Here is a 22053-nt window from a genome sequence, read left to right on the forward strand (position 1 = left end):
ATCACCAGAAATGCAATATTTCCAGCAAGTTTCTGGGAGGAAGCTACTTGCTGGTCATAGCAAAACAATGGATTTGTCGGTGATGTGGACTGTGGATTGGGCCAAATCCAGCCTGGTCCAGCTGTCCACATCTCCAAAAATGTGGGACCACTTTGGAGCTTCCTGGAAGCTCTAGAGCAGTGGTTCTCAACCTGTGGGTCCCCAGATGTTTAGGCCTTAAACTCCCATAAATCTTAACAGCTGGTAAACTGGCTGGTATTTCTGGGAGTTGTAGGCCAAAACACCTGGAGACCCACAGGTCTAGAGTAAATTCTGTGTTCTGTTGACCTAAATTAATGGCTGGGTGCAGCATTAATGCTGCAGATCCAACCGTGCATCACCTGCAGTCCCCACAGTAGCTGAGTTCTGAGTCCATCTTATTTTCAATATACAGATATGGTCTCCGACACATACACACAAGGAAATATATTCGCTGATACTGGTGATCAGCAAAAAGGGAAAATGGAAAGGATAGGGGACAGATAGGGAAGAATCTTGAAACTGCGTGGACCTCCTAGACTGGTTCTTTGGGGGGGGGGGGGGGAATGAACAAATTGAGAGGAATTACTTCAACACTGTCTTTTCAGGGTTGTGATACAAATGCCTTGTTGTAATACTACATGTTGAAACAGCACAAGCCTTCTTGAAAAATGAAGATTTAACCATTGTTGTAAGTCCTTTTTAAAAATTCTTCCTTTTCTTTCCTTTGGCAGGGTCTCTACCGGAAAGCAGGCTTGCATGCACTTCCCACTGGATACAAACTCCCAGCAGATACCCCTGGTTTCAAGCATGCTAAACATGCCCAATATATTGGCAGTTATGTGAGTAGTGGGCTGAATTCTTTTCCACTTTAATATTATTTATGATCAATTATATCAGTAACATTTACAGGATAAATTCATTGGAATCAGAATAACTGTTGGCCAACTACTGCTACTATGTACTACAAACAACTAATATTAAACAAAACATAACTATGTACACTTTGGCCACATTTCTGCCATGTGCTCTCAATTTGCCTATCATGATAATTATATATCACTATATATTTAGATTGCAGTCTTCTACTCAACGTTTGTGGGAATAACCACCCACTTAACATAGTAGTACTTATTTCTGTATGGGATTTTGCAGTTACTTTCATATTCTTTATAACATAAAAATAGAATTCTAATAAATAAAAAAATCTGTCTCATCTGAATGGCCATTTGAAGCTTTAAGAGTACTCTGACCTGCACAATAATATAGTGCATCCTGTTCTTCCATGGTTTATCAGTAGACTGATTTTTTTTTTTTAAAAAAAAAAAAACAAAAACCCTGTTTTTATGTGCCTTCACGTCATTTCTGACTTAGCGAAACCCAAAGGTAAACCTATCCTTGACAAAATTTGTTTAGAGGTAGGTTTCCATGCTCATGCAGACTCTGGTCTCCCCCTGTCCTCATTGAAGAATCAAAGCACTACAGGATGCTGTTTTTTTTAATTTAAAAACGCAATGGAAAAATCATAGCAGTTATAATGTTCTATGTACTATTCAGCCAGAGTCAGTGAGAGACTTTGCAGAATGTGTCCTTTGCAAAAGCATGATTCTTGAGGAACTGTGCGATGTTGTCTCTTACCAAAAACTGGTCTGAGACTTCATGCAGAACCTTGTGTTAACAAAAGCATACTACTATTTATTTATTTATTTATTTACAGCATTTATATTCCGCCCTTCTCACCCCGAAGGGGAGTCAGGGTGGATCACATTACACATATAGGCAAACATTCAATGCCTTTTAACATAGGACAAAGACAAACAAACATAGGCTCCGAGCGGGCCTCGAACTCATGACCTCCTGGTCAGAGTGATTCATTGCAGTTAATTGCAGCTGTCTTGCTCTCCCGCCTGCACCACAGCCCGGGCCTAGATTTCCTTTCCTCCTTTGGAAGGGTATCTATGGATCCAACTGCTAAAAGAAATCCATTGTAAAACACTCATCACTTTCTTGTGATATAATAGTGCGATAGCCGTATTGCATTAAAATACATCAAGAACTATGTCAAAGGACTTTATAAGTAATCTTATACACAAAACCCAAACTCAGTCTCAGTTTTCTTCCTTTTGTGTATCTTATAACAAAATTATAGATTGTTTTACCATAATAGAGGGTTGCAACCTAAGTATGAAATAGTACAACTGGTAATATGACAGGAAAAAGAAATATATTATGTATAAGGATATAGGAAATATGGTGTCTAAGTAAAATTTTAGATATTCAGTGATAGTATATGCTTATTCTTTCATGTTCTGTTAAGATATACATGTACATTGTTTTCATTTTTTTAGATTCTGTTATAAACCATTAAATGTTCTTCTTTATAAAATTTCTTTTACAGCTGAAATATAAAGAAGTCTATGAACATATCAAAGCTAAAGGTTACAACTTTGGACCCAAAGCTGTTCCATTTGTTACCACAAGGAAAGTCAATAAAATTCTCAATGAGGTAAGGCAAATGAAAATCATGGAAACTGTCATTTGACTAGTTCTTGTTATGCAAAATTATCTAAAATAACTGTTGGAATAAAATAATTGCATGACCTCGCAGTATAGTCATGACCTCTTGTGCCATAAAATCTTTTGATGAGCAGTCAGTATTTTAACCCTAGTTCTCTATGCTAATTGTGGAGTCTTCTTCAGTGCCCCAAGTTATTCTCTTGTATACCAAGCAACAATTTGTTCTTTTCCTCTTAAAAAAAAGAACCTATGGTTCTTGATGCTTCTAACTACCTGCCCTCTTCCTTTCCTTTCCTTAAGAAAGGATTATGTTTTTCTCTTTTTGACTTAAATGCATACGTAACACTTTATATTTCATTACAGAGACTGTATCGGGAGGCATACCACAAGAATAAAGATAAGATTCACACCACACCTGACACTCCAGCAATTCGCCAAGTGAAAACTAACCAGGAATCTATCAGTGATGTATGTATTTTTAAATTCAGTGATTACGCAAAAACTTCAGTAATATTGATATTATTCATGTTTTCTTTAAAAAAAAACTAAACTAAACTAAACCCTAATGTCTCTTCCTATTTTTATGTCATAGCTGATCTACAGGACCGACTTCTTCAAGATGCAAGGTCACCAGATTTCCATGCCGTATACTCCGCAGACAATACACAGTCGTTACGTTGGAGAAATTACAAGTGATGTAAGTAATTGTTTGAAAAAGAGATTTCATGATTAGAACAAAGTGGATGCATATTTTACTCTAAATTTTTACTCTAAATAATATTTTCGAATCTGTAATGGAGTTCTAGATAAAGTTTCTAGGAATGTGAAGCAAAGTTTATGTGGACACCAGCATCACATCTAATGATTTCTAGGCCTTCTTAGTCCTTAAGCATATGAACACAACATAGTTATATCATTCTTATACCACGTTAGTTGCCATAGTTTCATCTTATAGAAGCCTGTGATTTGTAGTTCTCTTTGTAAGATTGCTCTAATCCACTTTTCTGAGCCATAGTTCCTTTGGTGTCCTGAAAAGCAGGATTCAGAAACTATTATTCAGAGGAGTACACTAGCATATATACGTAAATAATCCACCAGACTACACAAACCATTATTCTGGTAACAAAATAGCATATGAAATGCTTCCAAAATTGTTTCATTCATTTTGATTTGTGTCTTTTAAGTGAATGGGTTTATGGGATCTCTGGCAAATGAGTTGCCTGGACAATCCAAGTGAAAATTGTATAATCTCTGTAGGCACTTTATTAATTACTAAAATGTGTTATAGTCAAAAATATGATCTTTCTATTGTTTAACTTATTTTTTTTCTTTGTCTGGTTTAAAATAGTCCCGTATAATCTATCCAGTCAAAAACTAAATTTCTGCACAAGAAAATTGTAAGTTGCATCTCACATATAGGGGGAAAGTCACATTTTGTGACTTTAATATTTTTCCACACCTCACAACAACGCTTAGAAAGTTTACTTTTGTGCACTATATCTCCCAGAATTCCCTCACCAACATCCTAAGCATTGTCTTACAAGGCTTTACTAATACTCTGTGTTTGAAGAAGGGAATAAACCTTTCTTACTGCATCACATCTGTGCAGTAATGGTGGTGAAATGTGACTGCCTTTGTAATCTTTTTTTAACCTCCGGTGGCTCAATGTGTTAAAGCGCTGAGCTGCTAAACTTGCAGACCAAAAGGTCCCAGGTTCAAATCCGGGGAACGGAGTGAGCACCCTCTGTTAGCTCCAGCTTCTGCCAACCTAGCAGTTCGAAAACATGCAAATGTGAGTAGATCAATAGGTACCGCTCCGGTGGGAAGGTAACGGCGTTCCATGCAGTCATGCCGGCCACATGACCTTGGAGGTGTCTACAGACAACGCTGGCTCTTCAGCTTAAAAATTGAGATGAGCACCAACCTCCAGAGTCAGACACGACTGGACTTAACATCAGGGAAAACCTTTACCTTTATTCTTTTTTTGTCTAGACTGGAAGCACCTTTCCCATAGATCTCTATTCTAGCTTCTTTACCATCTTTAATTTGCCATTTATCCGATTTTTAAATACATATTATATAATTATGAGCCCCCGATAGCGCGGTGGATTAAACCACTGAACTACTGAACTTGCTGACTGAAAGGTTGGCGGTTTGAATCCGGGAGGCAGAGTGAGCTCCCGCTATTAGTCCCAGCTTCTGTCAACCTAGCAGTTTGAAAACATGCAAATGTGAGTAGATCAATAGGCCGGTATGTCTGCTCCATGCAGTCATACCGGCCACATGACCTAGGAGGTGTCTACGGACAATGCCGGCTCTTTGGCTTAGAAATTGAGATGAGCACCAATCCCCAGAGTTGGACACGACTAGACTTAATATCAAGGGAAAACCTTTACTATATATAATTATAATTGTATAATTTAAACCTGGCTTTTCACCCAGGCCTTTGGTTAAGATCGCCTATTCTCATCATAATTACAACTATACTCCTCGACCTTTTGTACTGGTCGCTCTTTTCCTGATTACTTGTTATTAATTCAGGGCTCCTCCCTATCCAATGTGACCTTGAATGAATCTCTTGCACTTTATTTAAAAAATCTGTAACTTATAATGTGCACCTTGCTTATCCACTATTGCAACCTCATTGTTTTTAATTCGATGTTTTAATACCGTGTTGTGTTTTTTTTTCTTTTTCGGTTGCTGTGTATATATAATTATTGGTTTTGTTTTCTGATGTTTCATATTTTATTTTGTATTGTTTTGTATCCGATTGTGCTGTAAGCCACCCTGAGTCCCCTTCGGGGGAGATGGAGGCGGGATATAAATAAACTTATTATTATTATTATTATTATTATTATTATTATTATTATTATTAAATTTCCAATTCAAAACCCTATGATTCTAAGGCATGATGTAATTGTTGCTTTCTCTAGTACATTTATTGTAGAAGATCTATATGAAATGCCTATTGTTGTTTGACAGGTGAAATATAAAGGTGATCTACAGTGGCTGAGAGGCCTGGGATGCCTCCTGTATGATACTCCTGACATGGTCCGTGCTCGACATTTACGCAAGCTCTGGGTATGTGTTTTAACCCATCATTTGCGTTGAATGATTTCTTGCATATTTTAGAATGTAAAATAGTGCAATTTGTACTGTTTTTATTCATTTTCAATTAGTTTTCTTTGTTGTGTTTCACATTATCATTATGCTGTTGGGGATAATGGAGATTGCATGTTATGTTTGACACAAGTGCTTTCATTTTTTCAGTCTAATTATGTCTATTCTGAATCTGCAAAGAAGACGCTAGACAAATATCGTGTGGTTCTGGACACTCCTGTGTACAGGACCATCCAGGAGCTAAAGACCCATTTGAGTGAAGTGAGTAGTATATTTTTCAAATCTGACTGCAATATAAAACATTTGAAGTGAAAGGGAATTGGAATATTAATTTTTAATTATCTATCTCACCTTCAATGCATGGTTTTAAAGCTATTTGCCACAGCTTGGATGAGAAAAGGGGTACCCTAAGGAAGGTTTTTGTCTTTATAGGTAAACTTTATAGGCATTTTTAAAAAGTTAGACTGGTTTACCATCACAACCCACTCTTAGAATGTAGTTGTCTGTTTTTATCATATTACCTATATGTAACAAGCTTAGGTTTTTCAGAGAATTATGAAGAATCAGGTACCAAGACCCAAGCATTCTAATCATCTATATATATAAAAGGGTAATGAAATTTCAGCCTAGGACAAAACAACAAAACTACACATCCCAGAAACACTAAACTTGGCAGCACAACCCCTCATCCATGCCTCTACGTTCATACAACAAAAAGAAAAGAAAAATAAAGTCCTAATTAGAGGGAGAGGAATAATTGTTTTTATCCAATTGCTGCCAGTTAGAAGGCTAAGCTCCGCCCACTTGGTCTCCTAGCAACCCACTCAGCCCAGGGGACAGGCAGAGTTAGGCCTCACTTAGGCCTCTTCCACACTGCCTATAAAATACAGATTATCTGATTTTAACTGGATAATATGGCAGTGTAGACTCAAGGCCCATCCACACAGCTATATAACCCATTTATAATGGACTTAATGTCAGGGGAAAACCTTTACCCTTTACCTTAATAACCACCAATTCCTCAATACTTTATTTCCCATATCACCATACTTCGCCACAGCAACGTGTGGCCGAGCACAGCTAGTATTATTATACTGGCTCTCAGTGGGGTGTGATGGCAGTTAGATCAATACGTGATGTTGGAGATTGACTCTCAGTCAACTATATCAAAGGTGATTTTGTTTATTGGCAGTTCGTTAGCTATTTTACATTTGCTTCTTCTAATGTATTTGTAACATTGCTGGCAAATTTTGTTATGAAAGTCATACCTGCCCTGTTGTGTGTCTCCTTCCAGCTTGTTTACAGAGCTGCAGGCAAAGAGCAAAAGACAAAGTACACTTCTATCCTTGATACACCAGATTTTGAAAGGGCCAAGAGAGGACAGAAACTGCAGAGTAAGGTAAGAACCCTTTATTTACAAAAAATAAATGGATAGGTATGTATTGAATTCTCATTCAGTTATCTATTATGCTTTCTAACTTGTTTCCAGTTAATGTGTGTGTGTGTGTGTGTGTATGTATGTATGTGTGTGTGTGTGTGTGTGTGTGTGTGTGTGTATATATATATATATATATATATATATATATATATATATATATATATATCAATCATCTGGAGGGCCATAGTTTGTGCAAGCCTGCAGCCTAAACCAACCCTACCATGGGGTTTACTTGGAAGGGTTGGTCAGAGGTGGTTTGAATTTGCCTCCCTCTGAGGCTCAGAGTGTGTGACATAACCAAGTTTTTCCTGGTTGAGTGGGATTTGAGCCCTGGTCTTGCAGTATTATCTAATATGATTAGAATACCATGTATCCAGCACCATCCAAGAGAGCTGAAGAAGACCTTAAGATCATGACGTGAGGGGAGGGGAGGGGAGGAAGGGGGTGGAGGCGGCTAGTAGGGTGTATCTAGATGCTGTTTTATGTTTTAATATCTTAATGTTAATGGTTTTAGATTGTATTTATATGTTGATTGTTTCTATTGATTTTATGTTATGTTTTATTTGCTTTGTATAATGAGGCAATGAATTTTTGCTTAAATGTATGTTGTACGCCGCTCTGAGTCCCCTGCAGGGTGAGAAGAGCGGGATAAAAATGAAGTTAATAATAATCATATGGTGTGCATTCGTATAGAATTGCTGTTCATTTTGTGTAGTTTCATTTGTGTCATCTCATTTTCATATTCGTGTCCTGCTAATGAAAATGGGCACGAATGACACAAATTTTTGTCTGTCTAAAAAAAACTGAAACTTTTTGGACCATTGGCTGCAATGGGAGCCCCCCCCCCCCCCCAAGCGCGGTTTTTGGGCTAGAGGGGTGAAAATCACCACACATGGAGGGCATTTCAACCCCTTTTAGCCCACCAACTTTTAAAACATTTGGGTCTTCCCCAAAGTACTATTGTTGTTGTTGTTATTATTATTATTATTATTATTATTATTATTATTATTTTCAAAACCCATTGATACACATTGGATGTAATTAGGAGGCACTGCTCTCCCAGACTTGGCTTAGGGTACCAGAATAACTGCTGTACTTAATATTAATATACATATTATCATCAAGACCCATTAAGACATATTGGATGTAATTGTGAGGCACTGCTCTCCCAGACTCAGCTTAGGGTGCCAAAGTAACTATCGTTATTTATATTAATATTATTATTAACACCCATTGGTACACATCAGCTGCAATGGGAAAGGATCACCCTGTCAGTACCTGCTAATTGTTATGGGGCCAAAATGAAAGGAAAATGAAAGCAAGCACGGCTTTTATTTTCTTGTCGCCTCTCATTTCCTACAAAAATGTCATCATTCGTTTCGTGTAGATGAATGGTCGAAACAAAATGATGGCACAAAGGAAACAAAAGAAAAATTTCACTCACACATCTCTAATACACACACACTCATATATATATGTGTGTGTGTGTGTGTTTGTGTGTGTGTGTGGCATGCAGAAAACTGACAAAATTGATGCACAGAAAAATGTACCTGCTAATACAATGTGCAATTTGTCATAATATTGGCTTCATATCTTTAATGAATGCTTATTCATTAAAGCTATTTTAACGAGAACAGATAGAAAATCAAGATACATATAAACTTCCATTTTTAATTCCACAGAATGTCTGTAAATCTGAACTATCCAGTCTTCCTCTCATTGTACCAAAGTAGCTTAAAAAATCTGAAGAAGAATTTGCCACATACTGAAACTTTCAGGTTCTCTTCCACCTTCAAGAATTTAGTTTGTATTCCAATGCTCTGTATTTGAATTGACTTTTTGTATTCTCAAATATATATAGAACCTTAAACCAGGATTAGTTATTTTAATCATAGCCTGGGACTTAAGAGAGTATGGTTCTTCCTTAAGCCCCATTACAATCTGTAATATGAGTGGAAAGTGTTCTCCTGTCATGTCATGAAACAAAGCAAGCATGCAGTAGTCTGATAATCATTTGGATGCATGTTACTACTTAAACATGCAAATGTGAGTAGATCAATAGGTACTGCTCCAGTGGAAAGGTAACGTCGCTCTATGCAGTCATGCCGGCCATATGACCTTGGAGGTATCTATGGACAACGCCAGTGCTTCAGCTTAGAAATGGAGATGAACACCAACCCCCAGAGTCGGACACAATTAGACTTAATGTCAGGGGAAAACATTTACCTTTACCTTACTACTTATAGGCAGAGGTTCTGTTTCATTTTAACATTTACTACATTTGGTTGTTATCCCTGCAATTAAATTATAGGAGCCATATTTTAATGGCAAAAAACTTTCTCTGCATATTGAAAGCCCATGTTCAACCTCTAGAATCAACTATTAAAATCTCTCAGCTAAGACGGTTAATAAAATACAGTAGAGTCTCACTTATCCAACATAAACGGGCCGGCAGAATGTTGGATAAGCGAATATGTTGGAGGCATTAAGGAAAAGCCTATTAAACATCAAATTAGGTTATGATTTTACAAATTAAGCACCAAAACATCATGTTATACAACAAATTTGACAGAAAAAGTAGTTCAATGAGCAGTAATGTTATGTAGTAATTACTGTATTTACGAATTTAGCACCAAAATATCATGATGTATTGAAAACATTGACTACAAAAATGCGTTGGATAATCCATAACATTGGATAAGCAAGTGTTGGATAAGTGAGACTCCACTGTACTCTTAGATCAGTGTGCAAAGTTGGAGTAGATCTATTGAGGTATATAAGCCAATGGCATATCATTTAATTCTGTATGAAAAAAGGAGATGGGAAATTATGACGAATTTACTATAAGGTCTTTGACATGTATGAAACACAGTGTTTTCTTTTGTGTCCTTTTCTACAGTACTTGTATATTGAACTTGCTACCAAGGAAAGACCTCATCACCATGCTGGAAATCAAACAACCGCCTTGCAACTTGCAAAGCATGTGAAGGACTTTGCCAGTGAGGTAAGACAAGCCATCTTTCTAAAAATTCAGTAGTGTTCTTAATGAGTTATTTGTCTAATTTCTATAGAAAAGTACAAATTTGGGGCTTTTGTAACCACGATAATATGAAGCATTCTCAAGCCTTTATCTATTTATTGTGGCTTTTGCGACTGTGGTTTAATATTCTTACATCATTTAGAACTTGCTCTCTAGCAAAATTAAAGCAGCCTCCTTCCTCCTGACCTTCAAGAAGAAAGTAAAAATGTGGTTATGGGACCAAGCATTTGGAAAGCAAGTTTTAGTGCAATAAGAGAATAAGGAATAGTGAAATGACAAATGGAACGGCTTTGGATCATGATTTGGGATAGCATGATTTTAATAATGGGTTTTAAATTGATGTCTTTGGTTTTAATGAAACTGTATATTTTATGGTATGCATATTTATGGCATCGAATTGCTGCCTATCTGTAAGGCCGCTCTGAGTTCCCTTCGGGGTGAGAAGGGTAGGATATAAATGCAGTAAATAAAAAAGTAATAAATTAAGTGTCAGGTTTTACAATGTTCTTGTTGTGGTGTGAACTCAAGTATTTCCTCTCTTTTCTCTACTGAATTTAGAAAAAATACAAAGCCCAGTACAACAAGCTGAAGCACAAGTATGTAACTATTCCTGATACACCATTCCTCGTCATGGCTAAGAAATCCTACTTGAATGCCAGTGATGTAAGTATCTGATGAAAAAAAATGATATTTGTTGTTTATGGAGCACAATGTGTACAGCCTGGGCTAGGGAAGGATTTGGTGATCCTCTCTAAACTCAACGTGAAAGTTTAGTTCTGCCTAAAACTGTAAAATTTCCTTTATTTCAAGTATGCCCTATTTGATTCCTTTAGCAACATATGGGTTATGATAGTAACCTGGAGTTTGTTTTTAAAAGGGAACGAGAAAAGAGAAAGTCTGTACTTTCAGAACAGGGGTAGGTGGAGTACGTAGTCTGCAAAGTATGTTCAGCCCTTTGGACCTTCTCAGAGCCCCCAGTGCCAATAAACAAAAACAAAAGTCATAGAAAATATCAATCTTTAAAAAGGACCAGTTCTATCATTAAGCAGAGTGAGGCAGTCAACTAAAATTAAAGTTTGTTGTCAAAGGCTTTCATGGCCGGAATCCTCAGGATGCCTGCCACAGATGTAGATGAAATGTCAGGAGAGAATGCTTCTGGAACATGGCCATACAGCTCAGAAAACTAACAACAACCCAGTAAACTGGGAGGAGGTCATAGTGGCAATGTGTCGGAGGACTGAGCTGTGTATGGTACAGGATGAAGCACTTTTATCTGTTGAAGTAAAAAGATTTGGAACCAATCTGGTCAGCTTCTATATGTTGAATGGAAAGTTTGTGTTTGTGAGCCCCAATATTGGGGAAAAGGAGGGATATAAATGAATGAAATCATGATGATTGTGCTGATGATCATCTTCTTCATTTTCATCCTGTCCTTTGACACAGGTGGCAATATATCTTTGTCTGCCTTTATCAAATAAAGCACTGCTTGCATGGATGGGGAGAATTACATGTTTGGAGATTGTCATGCTATATGGGAAGCTATGTGGAAAATTAGGATTACAGAGTGTCTGAATGTAAATAAGTAGTAGTGCTGTCATGTCTGGGCATGGCCCCATGTAAGCCGCCCCGAGTCCCTCTGGGGAGATGGGGCGGGATATAAGAATAAAATTATTATTATTATTATTATTATTATTATTATTATTAGTAGTAGTAGTAGTAGTAGAAGGATTTGTTATTTAACTTGTACTGAGATCTCTGTCTACCATCCTGCCTGCCTATTTGATTATCATCTACACATCAGTCATTTACAGCAATGGAACCAAATAGGTGGAAATAGTTCAGTAGTTGTAAAGGCCCCCAGTGGCACAGTGAGTTAAACTGCTGAGCTACTGAACTTGCTGACCAAAAGGTCAGCAGTTCGAATCTGGGGAGCGAAGTGAGCTCCCGCTATTAGCCCCAGCTTCTGCCAACCTAGCAATTCGAAAACATGCAAATGTGAGTGGATCAATAGGTACCGCTCCGGCAGGAAGGTAACAGAGCTCCATGCAGTCATGCCAGCCACATGACCTTGGAGGTGTCTATGGACAATGCCGGCTCTTCAGCTTAGAAATGGAGACAAGCACCAACCCCCAGAGTCAGACACGACTAGACTAGACTTTTACCTTTACCCTAATGATATATATATATGATATTTTGAAGCTGACATCTTCCTACTCACTTTCTTTTTTTATCAGCTGCGCTACAAGGAAACCTTTGAAAAAGCAAAGGGTAAATACCACACAGTGAAAGATGCCCTGGATATTGTGTATCATCGCAAAGTTACCGACGATATCAGCAAAGTATGTATACAACTTCCTGGAAGCACCTGTCCCTTGTAACTATAAAATACAATATAGACATAGTATGGTTGCTGCTTCTTTATTTATATTTAGGCTTTCTTAATGTTCTCTTACCATAAGTAAGCTGTGCTGCCCAGAACTCAAATCAACATGATTATCTCCCTCCTGCCATTCCCAGATTGAAAGCAAAAATGACCTTAACATAATTCTGGGCCTACCACACTATAATCTCCTTTTACCTATGTAAAAGTTCCCTTAATTCTCGTTCAGTCTGCACATCTATAATTTGGCTTCCCTTTTTCACTTTTATAGGATTTATTTTTCTCTTCACTCTATGTAGGCTTCTGCATTTACCCATTTCTCTTATTTCTGCTCACCTAGCTCTATTACCTAGGTACACTGGCACAGGAGAGTCAGAATATCTTCATTAAAAATAGCACACAAGTTGTAATTCCAAATCCATTTACCAGGGAGGAAGTTCCCTTTAACTAAGTGAGATGTCTTAGTAAGCGTGTGGAATATGTTCTACTTTGCATTCATTTCATGCAGTTTTAATCAGTTTTTAAAATATTTTTTTCTGTAGGTAAAATACAAAGAAAAGTACATTAGTCAACTTGGAATCTGGAGATCTATCCCTGACTGGCCGGACCACTTCCATCATCGTGCAGTCACAGATGCAGTCAGTGATGTGAGTGTGAATGGATCTTGACACAGGAATACCATATACTGACAAGCTTCCCAAAACAGAATGCAGTGTGTCATTTGAGGGAATCAGGAATAGTTGAGATGTGTTCAAATAGAGAGTGAAATTTTTCTTCCGCCAATATGATTTTGTCCTTTGGGAAAAGCTTTTAGAGGAATCTCATCACCATTCAAGACACATGGGAAGTCAAGTCATATGGGACCGCCAGTGGGAATAAAACTGCTTTCTTTTTCTAAACTTTTAAAATATTTTTTCCCTTTAGGGATGCTTATATGTTTTAAAATTTATTGCTTTAGGTAATAAAAATGGAATAATTTAATGCCACAAATATTCCAAACTGATCCATATTATTACTGTTATTATTTGTAAAGAAATGTATATTTCTTCCCTCTAAGTGTAACAATATTATTTGTAGTCATTTGAAATGTATTTGTAAAGTAGATACAGTAGAGTCTCACTTATCCAAGCCTCGTTTATCCAATCTTCTGGATTATCCAAGCCATTTTTGTAGTCAATGTTTTCAATATATTGTGATATTTTGGTGCTAAATTCGTAAATACAGTAATTACAACATAACATTACTGCGTATTGAACTACTTTTTTTGTCAAATTTGTTGTATAACATGATGTTTTGGTGCTTAATTTGTAAAATCATAACCTAATTTGATGTTTAATAGGCTTTTCCTTAATCCCTCCTTATTATCCAAGCTTCTGCCGGGCCGTTTAGCTTGGATAAGTGAGACTCTACTGTATTTCAGTTAATATTCTCTGTAGTGGTTACTGCAGTAAACTACGTATATAGATTACAGGCGTGAGTTTCAGAGCTTGTTTCTTTGGACTACAACTCCTAGTATCTCCTACCATTGTGAGTTGTACCAAAAAGAGACTGATTTGGAAAAACTGATTTGGAAACTCAGCCCCAGGCTCATCTACCTGAAGCTTTCAAACACTTTAAATGTTCTTTTTTCTATTTTATCTTTATAGGTGAAATATAAGGACGACTTAACATGGCTCAGAGGCATTGGTTGTTATGCATGGGATACTCCTGATCTTCTTCTTGCAGGAAAGAATAAAACACTATACAGCCCGGTATGTATGTTTCTTCTCAAGAGCTCAAAGGGGGCAATCTTCTACATGCACAGATTGGATTAAACAGATTAGGTATTTTCTAGGAAAAACACACTGCATGCAGAATAAAAAAGTTCTTAGAAATCAGTTCATCTTCTCAATTATTTTATGCTCAGAGAAACCCCCCCCTGAAGATGTATCAATGACTGTGTAACAGTTTTCAAGATCTTAAACAATTTAGCCATGCAACGTTCTAGGAACATACCTTAGAACAGTGGTTCCCAACCTGTGGATCCCCAGGTGTTTTGGCCTACAACTCCCAGAAATCCCAGCCAGTTTACCAGCTGTTAGGATTTCTGGGAGTTGAAGGTGAAAACATTCTGGGGGCCCACAGGTTGAGAACCACTGCTTTAGTATTTTATACTGTCAACAGACCTGCTTCTAAAAATATGCCCAAAGATGGAATTGCCAGGAAATTATGTTCCTATTAGCACTCACACAGGCCCTTTATTTTTAAAAACACCATGTTCATTAGTTATTATATAGCCTTTTAGAAATGCATTTCTTTTGCACTTAAATCTGTTAATGCCTGTGAACTGTGAAGTTGCATCTTGCACACTGTCTGCAACCATATGCTTCAGTACTGGGAATGCATTTCATGGTTTACTCTAAAACTTCTGGATAAACATGATCAGGAGTGCATTGCTAATGTTTTGTCATTGTGTAGTGCTTTAATCTATTCCTAGAATGTTGCATGGTAAAGGGCCATCCAAGTCAATAAATGGCTAATAAATGTAGTTTGATGGTCAGGAAACCAGACACATGAAGTTGGGTTAAATAAGGGCCATTTTGTTTGACCTAGAAACTATTTCAGTTAAATTTGAATGTAGTAAGGAGCAAGAAGGGGGAGAAATCTGCTGCAGGTTGAGTGGAGGGCATATATTTACTCTAGGCTACCTTCTTAGCCTTGGCCAAAACACTTTGCCCTTGAAGGCAATGCAATAGTTGTGTTTCTCCCCAGCCAGAAAGTAAACCCAGGGCATTCCCATTCAAGTCACAGAACTTCATAAGTGTGAGGCTAGTCGATCTCCTACCCGATAGGTCACAGGACCTGTAAGAGCCATCTTAGAGCCCTAGTTTCACAATAAGAGGTATGAGATGGGGTGTCCAGACATTAAATATCTCCTGGCTCCACCCGCATTGCATGCATGCTCTGGTCTCTAACCATAGAAGTCATCAAAAGCATACCGTCCACTGCATTGTCATTTGTCATGCAGGTTCAGAAACTTATAACAGCAATACATTGGTAAAAATCACTAAGGGCTCTTCCAGACAGGCCTAACTGGATAATATGAGTCCTCATTGCCAGATAATCTGGAATAAACAGAAAACCTGGGATATAGGGCCTGTCTGGAAGGGCCCTAAGGCCCCTTCCACACAGCTGTATAAAATCCACATTGAACTGACTCAGTTCAATGGACTCAGATAACCCAGTTCAAAGCAGATATTGGGAATTATCTGCCTTGATATTTTGGGTTGTATGGCTGTATGGAAGGGCCCTTAATGGCTGCTCATTTACATAACCCATGATTGCAGTATTCATTTCACACAATTACATCTGATTAATGTTTTAACATTTCCATTGTCTAGTTATTAATTTTAACCTCTTTTTGAAATGTTTCATCTAGTGTAAGTACAAGGAATCCTTTGAAAAAATGAAGTCCAAGTTCCAGTACGTTGCAGACACTCCAATTAATAGGCATGTTAAGTATGCGACTCAGTTGGCAAACGAGGTAAGTAGAATGGTTATTATTATGTAGGATAATTATCACACAGAACAATGGATTGTTTCTAGGTTCTTTTGGAAGTTGAAGAGATAAGAGTAACAGAGACTCCATGTTCCTTCTGGAAGTCCCTGTTCTCCTCACCCCATTGTACCCACCTTACCTGTGGTCAGTCCTGCTCCTCCCCCCAAAAAATCCAAACTTCCAGAGGTTATTTGGGTGGGGGTACTATGTGGAAAGGGGGCCCCTGGTGGCACAGTGTGTTAAAGCGCTGAGCTGCTGAACTTGCGGACCGAAAGGTCCCAGGTTCAAATCCCGGGAGCGGAATGAGCGCCCGCTGTTAGCCCCAGCTCCTGCCAACCTAGCAGTTCGAAAACATGCCAATGTGAGTAGATCAATAGGTACTGCTCCGGCGGGAAGGTAAGGGCACTCCATGCAGTCATGCCGGCCACATGACCTGGAGATGTCTATGGACAACGCCGGCTCTTCGGCTTAGAAATGGAGATGAGCACCAACCCCCAGAGTCGGTCACGACTGGACTTGAAGTCAGGGGAAACCCTTACCTTTACCTTTACTATGTGGAAGGGGGACATGTAAGGGATGAGTGGAAGTCTACTTGCATGAACCTGAATTTATGAAGTTTGGTTCAATTATAATTTCCTAGACATACTAAGTTGGAAAAAAGTGTCTGAAGTATGTCTACTTAGAAGTAAATTTCAATTAGTGGAATATGCGTGAAAATGAAATCCAGAGAATAGACTGCTTTCACCCCAGAAGCACAGATATCTATACTATTTCTCAGTTAGCTTACCCTACAACATATACTGTGCAGAATTAGGATTGTCTATATACTGAGGAAAGGGAAAATCCCTAGCCTTTATGCTTTCTGTTGTGTTCACATTGGCTCAGTTTTGAACAAAAAGTCGGCTTATTTTAACAGATTGCTTGATAATTTAACAGTGCAGCATGTAAAAATAAGTGCAGATATTACTTAAATGTTAACTGATTGATATCACACAGTAAAGGGAACTGCATATATACAACAATATATGACTCAGTGATCAGAATTATATTATTTATAAAGGATAATATACATTTCATTTTGACTTTCAGTTGACTGAATTTTAACATAATAAATTGTCTTTTTCTTGCCACATACTTGTGCCTCTAAGGCCACAGTATTTCCTGTAGATGCTTTATTTATATGTAGCTGGACTTAAGCATAATAGCCAAAGTAGTGTAGTCCTATTGAATCAGTGAAAATACATACAGTAGAGTCTCACTTATCCAACACTCACTTATCCAACATTCTGGATTATCCAACGCATTTTTTTAGTCAATGTTTTCAATACATCGTGATATTTTGGTGCTAAATTCGTAAATACAGTAATTACTACATAGCATTACTGCGTATTGAACTACTTTTTCTGTCAAATTTGTTGTTAAACATGATGTTTTGATGCTTAATTTGTAAAATCATAACCTAATTTGATGGGTAATAGGCTTTTCCTTAATCCCTCCTTATTATCCAACATATTTGCTTATCCAACGTTCTGCTGGCCCGTTTATGTTGGATAAGTGAGACTCTACTGTACATGTTAATTGGCCAAGTTTCCATTGAATCAATAAGTTTAATAGGGTTAGGAGAGACAACTGGATTTAAACTATTGATTTCAGCACTGTTAATGGATCAGAATCATTACTCTCATTGAAGTCGAGGGTTGGAGTTTATCTACATTTTTGCTAAACTGTGGCCTCTTCATATAGTGTTATTTCAACATTATACATAACAAAGCTCTCCAGTTTGTTAATTCACCATGATGTTTTTGTTGTGTACACAATTTTTAAAAAAATATTAATCCTTCTCACCTTATAAGTGGGGAAATGTGTTTTATGCGAGGGTGGCTGATATTTGGTAGTGTAATTTTAATGTTGCAATTTTATGCATATTTATCTGGGAATAATCCCCTTTAAACTCAGGGGTACATTTCTGAACAGAGAGGCATATAATTGCTCTGTAAAGGTAATAATTGATCTATGCTTTCTTTTAGATTGCCTATTTATTTTCATGTTATATTTATTAAACTAGTAGTTAAGGGTTTTTTTGCTTTGTTGAAGTATTGATCTCAACATATCTTTGTCCTTCCACTTTTGAATGTGCTACTGTTGAATGTCCTGCTCTGAGCAGAAATTGTACAAATCTGATTATGAGAAGAAGAAGGACAAGTATTCTCTTGTGGTGGATGATCCCAAAACCTTGCTGGCCAAATGGGGAGGCGAACTTAGCAGTCAGGTACTGTGGCAGCCTCGGCCACAACATCTGGATCGTGGCCATTGCCACTCTCCAATGTGCTTCTTGACCTGTCTGAAATGCCTGTAGTCCACAATGTCATTGTTTCTAACTATGACATTGAAAATGTTTTCTTGGTCTTGGTCTTGAAAACTATCTGTACCTTTGCCACTCAAAGCAACAGCCTTTTGAGTGAGCTTACCTGTACTCTGTGTTCTCATAAGCTATGCACCAATGTACAGTTTAAAAAACCCAGAATGTTAGTGAGTTGTGATATAAAATGCAAAGTCAGTCCACATATGAGTGAGGCTGGTGTCATTATTAATAAAACACATTATGTCTGCATTGTGTATAAGAAAAATGGTATGGCAATGAGGGACTGAATCAGGATGACACCATGATGCTCCTCTTCTCTAATTTTTGAAGAGGGAATGTTATGGTGGATTCTGTCATTGGTGCAATTCTGGGAATACACGAGTATCCCAAAGGCCTAAATCTCATGATTCTGGGATCTAGAGCTTTCCCTCTTGTCTTCACAAGTCTCTTTTGTGCTTCGTTGCTGTTTGCATGGACAGAGAAAATATAAGTCTAGAGCCAAGTTGTTCCTGCAACATGGATGCAATGAAATTCTGAGACCAGATATGCTGACAGCATTGTACAACACATATCAGTTGAGCCAGGTAATGCATTATATGTATTCTCATTGTCATCGTCATCGTCATCACCACCACCACCGTCACCACAAAATGCATTTATGTCATACCCATTTCACATGATCATTTTTCATTATTGCACTCTGTCAATAGACCTCAGGAAACAGCTGAAGAAAGAGGGAGCTTTGCTCACTTACAACTTAATTAGGACTCATCTGATACCTGTTAATGAGTTATTTATGGAATGGCAGTAATGAAGTTATATGGGACACATAAAACTGAGGAAAGGGAGAGCAACCAGCAATATTTTTAAAGTGGAGTGTGGAAAAAGTGGAGGCCTTCTAAAGAACCTGGCTGGAGATGCGTAGAATTTAGTCCCACTACACACCATCTTGCATTTTCCCACCTAAAGAAACAGATGTTAATACTCTTTTAGAGGGCCTATAAAGTAACCTGGCCTTCACCCATAACTCTGTGTGGCCCAATCTTTACCCAGAATCATGGATGAAGAATAGTTAACTTCACCATCCCTTCAAGGGAGCAATATATATGTATACACAGCCCATGAGCACACATTGTACCCCAGACTCAGATACCAGAGTTTATTTCATTCTGTTTCATCACCCATCATAACTGTGGACATCTGATTAGAGGTAATATTTATTTAGCTGTTACTTTACAAAATAAATAAATAAATAAATAAATAATAAAAAATAAAATAGGTCCCCTGGTGGTGGCGCAGTGTGTTAAAGCGCTGAGCTGCTGAACTTGCAGACCGAAAGGTCCCAGGTTCAAATCCTGGGAGCGGAATAAGCGCCCGCTGTTAGCCCCAGCTCCTGCCAACCTAGCAGTTTGAAAACATGCAAATGTGAGTAGGTAAATAGGTACCGCTCCGGCAGGAAGGTAACGGTGCTCCATTCAGTCATGCTGGCCACATGACCTTGGAGGTATCTACGGACAACGCCGGCTCTTCGGCTTAGAAATGGAGATGAGCACCAACCCCCAGAGTCGGTCACGACTGGACTTAACGTCAGGGGAAAACCTTTACCTTTACCTTACAAAAATAAAGTATTTCTTGATTGCCATTGAAGGATATCCCATCAGCCGGTCTGTTTGGAATTCTGTCTCATAACTACAATTGCACGAGACCAAGTTAAAGTATTTTTATACAGGCCATTTTGAAGGATGAAGGATTGATACTAGATAATATTTTTTCAGTTGGTAGAGAGGCATCTTACTTGCATCTGATGCATACATCTCATCATTGTGTGTCTTCTATACCTAAAATTCCAGCCTTGTTCTATAGATATGCATACATTAACCAGTTGTAGAAGTATTAAGTCTGACATTCATTAATTAATCTATTGCAATAATTTTTCCAGCCCACAAGAAAAAATATGTAAATAAAAGTACACATGCTAAAAGCATACAAAAATTCAGACTAAAACATTGCTAAACTGTTTGTAGAATTAAAACAGTGGTTTAAAGCAAAGTATCAGTAGAATCATAGAGTTGGGAGAGACCACAAGGCCGAACCAGTCCAACCCCCTGACATGCACATTAAGTTCCTTGAAAGTGGAACTTAAAAGAATTTATTCACAGCTCTCCAACATCACTTTCATAATGGGAAGCTACGACTATAGTTGGTTCATCTGATAAGGTAGGAAAATTATCACAGAGTACTCCTTGCCTGAGAAAACCCTATTAAATTCATGGGCTCACCATAGATCGACATGCGACTTGAAGGCACACACACACACTCTATTGATTTGAAAAGATCATTAGATAGAATGACTAGAACATTCATTAAAAAAATAGCTTGCATTAGAATCAGTAGTGTTTGTTTTCATTTAAGCATCTTCAGGTTTAGCATGTAAGTCAGCCAAAACACTAAACATCCAGATATTACTCTTTGAATAACTGGTTCCCTATACACTCTATCTAGCACAAGTGCTCTGTCGCTCTTGTTTTGACAGCCAAGCCCTTCTTTAGAATAGCCTTGTCATCATTTTGTGCATGTTGTCATTCACCAAGTGTAATGTCATTGTTGTCTTCATGCATGCTCTGTATTGTTTTTTTATTTGTTTGCATGCTTTAAGAATAAAACAAAAATATCTTGTTCTAAGACCAGTTTTGAATTTTGGAGCCTGCTTCTTGGACTTGACACAGGTCTTTATTTAAAATGTAATATTTTTGGGAAAAAATCATCAGTACAATCATGAACTGATTTCCCATTTATACTACAATAAAATATTGATTGGGTGCACAATTAAGGAATGTTAACATAATAACCACAAGTATGAATGAACTGAAATTGTAATTGTATGGGACAACAGCCTTAATCAAAAGCTGACCCAACCTCCTTCATTTTAATAGCTGACTAAAAATATCATATCAAATACGTTCTAAAAGTTGTTACTTACCTACTGTTCTTATTCATTTCAGTAGGTCCCTTGACTTCCAGTGCAACTAGAAAGTTTGGGGTTTTATCCTTGTGTGTCAAGTCCTGCTAGTTTAGTTGCTTTATTTATCACAGTCATATCCTGCCCAGGGACGGATATGTGGGCTTATCCCATTTTTATCTTTGCATCGAGAGTGTGGGAAAAGGTTAGAGATGATGACTCTCAACAAACCACCCCTGGAGTTACGTGGCTGAGGGGTGGTTTGAACTGAAGCTCACCCGCCCAGGTCCAGCACGTTGTCCGTTACACCTCAATGGCTTACTTTGAAGTCAACAAAAAGCAACTTAACTGGCACTTCCGTTGTGTGGGCTTGACTCCCCACATACACAGTTTCGGCTGACTTGTGACAGCTGTTGACAACAGGGAAGCAGGCTAATACTGGCTCACTTCGTAAAAGGTGTGTATCTGTGGGTGCCAATCCACGCCATTCACTGTGAGTTGTTCATTTTCTCCTCTCTCTTTCAACAGTACAAATACAAAAGGCTGTACGAAAAGCAGAAGGACAAGTTTACAAGTATTGTGGATACGCCAGAACATCTGAGAACCACCAAGGTCAACAAGCAAATCAGTGATGTAAGTGTCGAAATTGCAAAAAACATGATACTAAGTATCTTTTTGGAC

At 37.9% G+C, this 22053-nt stretch overlaps 1 protein-coding gene across 43 annotated transcripts in view; it reads left to right on the forward strand.

Annotated features, from left to right (window-relative positions):
• Window positions 1-22053, forward strand: part of neb (nebulin) — a 229122-nt gene that overhangs the window by 145881 nt on the left and 61188 nt on the right. For all 43 annotated transcript variants that reach the window (XM_062965858.1, XM_062965887.1, XM_062965945.1 and 40 more), the window contains 15 exons: window positions 753-860; window positions 2417-2524; window positions 2899-3003; window positions 3128-3232; window positions 5518-5616; window positions 5806-5916; window positions 6950-7054; window positions 9993-10097; window positions 10692-10796; window positions 12368-12472; window positions 13056-13160; window positions 14160-14264; window positions 15932-16036; window positions 18216-18320; window positions 21901-22005. In XM_062965858.1, coding sequence (XP_062821928.1) covers window positions 753-860; window positions 2417-2524; window positions 2899-3003; window positions 3128-3232; window positions 5518-5616; window positions 5806-5916; window positions 6950-7054; window positions 9993-10097; window positions 10692-10796; window positions 12368-12472; window positions 13056-13160; window positions 14160-14264; window positions 15932-16036; window positions 18216-18320; window positions 21901-22005 — 1581 coding nt within the window. The remainder of the gene's footprint in view (window positions 1-752; window positions 861-2416; window positions 2525-2898; window positions 3004-3127; window positions 3233-5517; window positions 5617-5805; window positions 5917-6949; window positions 7055-9992; window positions 10098-10691; window positions 10797-12367; window positions 12473-13055; window positions 13161-14159; window positions 14265-15931; window positions 16037-18215; window positions 18321-21900; window positions 22006-22053) is intronic.

Source organism: Anolis carolinensis, chromosome 1 (genome assembly GCF_035594765.1).
Source record: "Anolis carolinensis isolate JA03-04 chromosome 1, rAnoCar3.1.pri, whole genome shotgun sequence".
Lineage (NCBI taxonomy): Eukaryota > Metazoa > Chordata > Lepidosauria > Squamata > Dactyloidae > Anolis > Anolis carolinensis.